Below are 6,000 nucleotides of genomic sequence, written 5' to 3'. Positions count from 1 at the left end.
TCACTGTCACTGTCACTGTCACTGTCACTGTCACTGTCACTGTCACTTTTTCTCCCTCCAAGTAGTTGGTGCTCTATTTCTGGGCTAGGTTGAGTCTTCGCTGATCGTCTGGTTTCCAGGTGTGTGTTCTTATACCCCCTCGTCCCGACCTTCCAGAATGTTCTGTGGTCTTTGGCCAATGGGGTCATGAGCAGGGCTGAAATCATCCAATGGGGTCACAGCAGCATCTTTCACTGCTGCTATGCCAGGAGGTGTAAAGTGCATGTCCTCAGTCAGTCACAATGCTGGAACACCTGATTGACGCTTCTCCAATACACAACCCTTGGGCTGTTTGTATCTGATGCACCTTAGCCTAACTCCCTGTATATCTGAGCTCGCCATTGTAGAAAGACAATAATACACTATACATTAATTATTTTCCTTACGCACACCCTCAAACCTCTGTGGCCATTATCACCACTCGAAAGAGTAAAATTTACACCATTCAACAACTTACATGTTCTTTTGCGATGCAGTCCGGGATCATTACTTTCTTGGCTCCTGCTGTAGGAGCATAGAGTCCATAGTTAGTTTCTGGATGAGTTCCTTCTTCCAACAGACGAATTTAACCGTCAGAACAGTGAGGTTAATCCAAGTAAACAGGATGAACATCACATGGCAGGAGTTGTACCCAAAGGTGTTTCTGCACATTTGAGCCCCAGTCACAGAAATTATCCCACTGATTAGTCACTTTGATTTCCCTGATACCCTTTCGAATTTGTTCTGTCTGCTGAATAACAGCAGCAAAATCTTTACGTGCATTCGCCAACAGGTCCAGACTTGATGTAATTTTTCTGGTAGGAGTTCAAGGCCAGTGTTTTACTTCTCCCAGTAATCCTCTAAAGTTGTCAGAGTTTGTCACTGACATCGATAAAGATGTCACTCCTCCTGTGGATGTCTGTGTGCTCAATTAGGCCTACCCTGGCTGGTACCTGCGGCCTAACACAAAAGGTATGGTTTTTGATGTCATGTGTGAAGGTCCTGTACTGGTAGTGTTTTAGGCAAGTTGTGATTCCGAGTTCTCCTTTCCCCCTATGCACTACCCTGGTAATGTCTTTGTTCAAGTTTTGTATCTGGACACTACAATTTAGAATGGTTTTTGTCTGAAAACCACAGAAGACATGTTTATTTGAATAAATGGGGTAGGGGCACACAATTACTTCTTTTGTCTGTTGACATTTAGTCAGCCTGGTACTTATGAGCCTTCCCTCATTCTCTGCCAAGATGAAAAATGGCCAAAAGACAAAAATGATGATGATGGCTGTGTATCATACGGTATAGTGCTCTAACCCTGTACAGCCAGAGTGGATTGGCAGATTCAGGCCACAGCGGTTGCAGAGATTTATGACAATGTTCTTGTGAGTGAGTGAAGCAGGCCCCCTGATTAGGCAGGAGGGCTCCAACTGTCAGGCATTTGTTCCTCTACGACATCTTGGTAGAAGTGTGGGAATGACTGCATTCATAAAGGGGCAGACTGTGGGCTAGAGTGTCCCCCAGGATACTTTATTGGGTGGACTGGCTCTATACATCACTTTCGCATCAGGCCTGCCTCTTCTAGCTGGAATTGGTGTTGCCTCAACCTCAGGAGGGACAGTGTCTGGGACATGTCCAGGATCCTGGCTTGGATCAGTAACTGGAGCTGTTCCTGGATCAGGATTGGGAATTTGGATTTGGTTTGCCTGGTCCAGGGTCTGGATTAGGACTCAGGTTCTTACAGTCCCACTTCCCCCAGTTCTCGTAGAAGCATGTAGAGTTGGTGATTGCTGTATTGGGCTTTGGGAGACTTTCACTGACTAACATTGTACCACCCAGTATTAGGCAGAGTTAGTCAATTATCACAGTCATCCTGGCTTTGTAACAGAGAATATACAACGCGATGGTTGGCATAGCTAAAATGGATGCCTGGGCTCAGATGGTAATGTTGAGAGGGGATGACTTAAATGGAACAGTTTGATGAGAATGTGTGAAAGCTCAGACAAATGGGATTGACAGGGAGTGTCAAAGATAAAAGGCAAATGAAGGTTTGGATGGGGGGAGGTGGGAAGGGGTCAGCTAGATTAACATACTGAGCCTGTGGGTCACTCAGACAAGTGAGACATCTGTTGTCTTCCATCCCTATCTGAATTGCAAACAAATAATGGAAGTGAAAAATGGCTCACATCACACCTGCTGTGGACAGATTAGATGTTCTTTTCTGTCCTGAGACGGGCGAGACACTTCAAGAGGCAATTGCTTTCATCAGGCATTTACACAGTAATGGTTAAAGACATCAGTAATCATAGAAACCAGCATGTGAAATGTATGGTGGACAGATCCTGGTCGTATGCAATCTTGATCCTGTCACCGGTCACTACAAACTGATCACACTCACCTCTGTGAAGCAGAAATGATCACAGTCTACCTTAACCATGTCACCTGCTGGATCACAATTGAGACTGTACAAGATCTCTTACACTGCAAAAGGACACAGCTGATTTTCTCTCACCTTGAACTGTCAGTATTTGCAAACATGCCTGTCTTTCTTCTGTGATACAGAGGGTGGGGGTAGGTGTGTAACGGGACAAGATTTCATTAATCCTACCACATTTACAAGTTCCTACTGTAATTACTTGACATGACCTATGCTGCATTCATCAGAATAAAAAGGTAAAGCTACTATAGTCTTATCAGGCCACAGGGTTACTCTCTCATTAGAGAGAGACAAATGGTGTTGGTTTTAACCTGAGGATCAGCACGTCTCAGGTCAGGGGAGAAGTTGCAAAAGGGAATCCTTGATGATACCTCAGGTGGTGTGTCAGTGTTGGCACCACTCTGCACCGCAAACCCACCATTCAGCCAACTGAGATAAATCAAAATCCCATGTTAAAAGTCTTCCATGGTTCTCCTTGTCTGAATAGTACATGTCCTACTTTATGCAGAACTTTGCAAAATGGTAATTTGTGAGTGGTGTAAACGCTGACTGCTCACATTTTTAAGGACCTATTGAGTTTCAGATATTCCCCACACAGGATCATTAGAACCTTGTTTAATGGATAATGATCAGAAAGGGGTTATTGTCACTTTGGCCCCAGTGCAATGCAGAGAAATTGAGAAGGATCAGATGTGTCAGCAAGCCCAGGGCCAGCAACAACCTCCAGTGGCTGCCGAACAGCCTCCACATGAAGAGGTCACAGTTGAAGATCCCCTCAGGATGCAGTAGAGGTACTGCATGCCCAGAGTCTATCATCCTCAATGCCACTTTCCCCAAGAGTGAGGCATAGCGCTGCTGCAGACTGAGTTTGTTCTGAAACACTGTCACAGAGCTATGTTATCTGCTGAAGTGGGACCTGTGACCTGAAGGGGTGTGGCCATCCCATCCCAGCAGCCATCAAGGTGACAGCTGCATTAAACTTGATATTACTGGCTGCTTCCAAGCATCTACTGGGGACCTGTGTGCAATCTCTCAATCTTCCACCAACAAATGTATTCAGGCTGTTACTGATGTAATTTGTGACGGATCACATCGCTTCATTTCCCTGCGACGAGGTCAGCGCTGCAGCCTGGTTGGTCAGCACAGCCAATGTAACTGGCATCCCCCAGGTACAGGGCACTATAGACTGTATGCCCAGCATGGTGAAAGCATCATCATAACACAGCTGACTTCATCACCAGAAAGGGGTTCTATTCCATCATTGTACAAGTCATCAGTGATCAACGGTACCACATCCTAGATGTCTGGGTCAGGTATCCTGGGAGCTGCCATTATGCCTATATCTTTGTGAACTCTCATGTTTGTTCTTATGCCTTACAATGATAGTCACTGGGAGACAAGTGCTACCCTCTGTAACCATGGCTGATGACTCAGTTACAGAGGACCCTGAAAGAGGCTGAGTATAATTACAATGCTCCCATTCTTCATCCTGGGCCATTGTGGAGCAGACGATGAATCTCCTGAAGGTGAAATTCCAATGCTTGGATCGGTCTGGGGGGAGCTTGCAGTCCTCTCTGTAATACAATCTTTTCTCTTTTGCCCTCTCTGGTTTTCCAAAACTAGGTCCGTTAATGAACATACCACCCCTGCCTTACAAGTTTAAATCCACCCCCACTTCACTATTTACTCTCAACCAGTAGATTAGTTCCTTTTCTGTTCAAGTGAAGTCCATCTCTTCTGAACAGCTTTCTCCTTTCTCAAATGTGATCCCACTGTCCCAAATATCTAAACCCCTCCCTTCTACACTATCCCTCAAGTCTCGCATTTACCACCTTAATCTGCCATTGTCCAAATGGTGACGTTCGCTGTACAGGTAGTATTTCTGAGATTACTATCCTAGAGGTCCTGTGTTTAAATCTACTCCTTAATTTCTGAAACTGATCCTGCAATTCCTCCAAGCTATCCCTCCCAATGTTGTTAGTTCCCACATGAGCCACAACTCCCTTTTTAGAAGTTTACCCAGCAGTTTCGTTACGTCCTGATTCCTTGGTCCCGGGAGGTAACAGACCACATGCGACTCAGGATCTTGGCTGCAAATGAGACTGTTTATCCCTTGAACTACTGAGTCACCCACTACTACCTTACTAATCTGCCAACCAACCTCTTTCTCTTTTCCCAGAATAGCCTCCGGAACCATGGTACTGTGGCTTTCCTTGAGTCATCCACCACCCAGACTCAGTCATGTTGCTTTGTTGTCCCGTACCTAACTTTCTCGTAATATTGCAGAATATCAAGGGGGATTATATGTTGCAATTAAAATTGTTACACTGCCTCACGGTTTGGCTGATTTCAAAGACCAGAAATCTTCGACACAGTTGAAGTATCTTTAAGATATAAACTGGCCCTTACACTGTACCCTGCAATTCACTTTTAAGAAGCAAGATCATGAAACAAAAACTGAATGTGCTAGAAACAGTCAGATGGATGGCTGCGGAAGAAGGAGCAAATATTAAGGTTTCATATTTTATGACTCTCTGCAAGAACAGTGATTGGGACTAACCTTTTTGAGTTTACGAATGAAGAGAGTTAGAAGCAGCCAGAAGAGTGCAGCAGCAACACAGGTACATGTCAGTGTGATCAGCTCCAGGTTTGAATTCTCTGTCGGTCCTAGAAAATAATCAGTAAACATTGGAAAATACAGAAACCCCTCTCCTCTAAAACCTTTGAAAGTTTCTGGAATTTTGCATCTCCAATTATTTTAGAAAATACAAGTTCTATAATTTTATTCTCATTTTCTATGTTTCTGTTTGATAATGTATATGCTAGAAAATTGACTGTTCAGATTTAATTATCCAGCAGTAACCTTGCCAGGCATAATCTTGTGCCCTCTTCATGGTGGGCTTTGTGACAGGGAACACTTAGTTTTGAGGAGTGAAGCAGGTGAGGATCCCACCACTTTTTGCCTCCACTCAAGTTAAGTCTAGAACAGGAAGAAGAAATCGAGGCCTTCCCATACCACAGCTAATTGAGCTCCTTAAGTAGGCAACTAATTCCCACATGCAGGTCTCACCTTCCCACCCTTGGTATTAATCCAGTGCCAGACGGTGATGGAAGTGGAATTTGCCATGTGAGGAACCAATGAACAAACTTAAGCAGGGTTACTTGCTAGCATCTGGAAGGGTGTTTCGCTCAAATGTTTCAGTGCCTGAATCAGGGACACAGCATTGTGAAGGACAGAGGGGTCAGACTACAAACCACTCATTGGCTTCGCTACTGACCCACTCCATCATCACTCTGCCCTGGAATCCTGTGACCATTCTAACTTTCAGAATGGTTGGGAGGTGGTGGGAAGGGAATTTAGCAATGAACAGTGTGCACTCACTGTCATTATTCTTATATAGTGGACTACACCTTCAGGAGATAAGATGCGCAGTTTAGTGTAAAAATCCTGACATTGCAGCCTGTCACTCTGAGCTCTGATATAAAGTTGCATTGTGGTCCTCCAACCACCAGGGTGGGTAATTACTGAAATCAGCAAGAATTTAACTTTG

The 6,000-nt window shown here is 44.6% G+C and overlaps 1 protein-coding gene across 1 annotated transcript in view; it reads right to left on the bottom strand.

Annotated features, from left to right (window-relative positions):
- The window catches only part of flt1 (fms related receptor tyrosine kinase 1), a 157,869-nt gene that overhangs the window by 45,138 nt on the left and 106,731 nt on the right, over window positions 1-6,000 (bottom strand). Inside the window, exon 16 of the mRNA XM_048597647.1 lies at window positions 5,010-5,116. Coding sequence (XP_048453604.1) covers window positions 5,010-5,116 — 107 coding nt within the window. The remainder of the gene's footprint in view (window positions 1-5,009; window positions 5,117-6,000) is intronic.

The sequence above is a fragment of the Rhincodon typus genome, chromosome 6, assembly GCF_021869965.1.
Source record: "Rhincodon typus isolate 14 chromosome 6, sRhiTyp1.1, whole genome shotgun sequence".
In the NCBI taxonomy this organism is placed as follows: domain Eukaryota; kingdom Metazoa; phylum Chordata; class Chondrichthyes; order Orectolobiformes; family Rhincodontidae; genus Rhincodon; species Rhincodon typus.
Note: the sequence above shows the minus strand (reverse complement) of the source record. Positions and strands in the feature narration are given on the sequence as shown.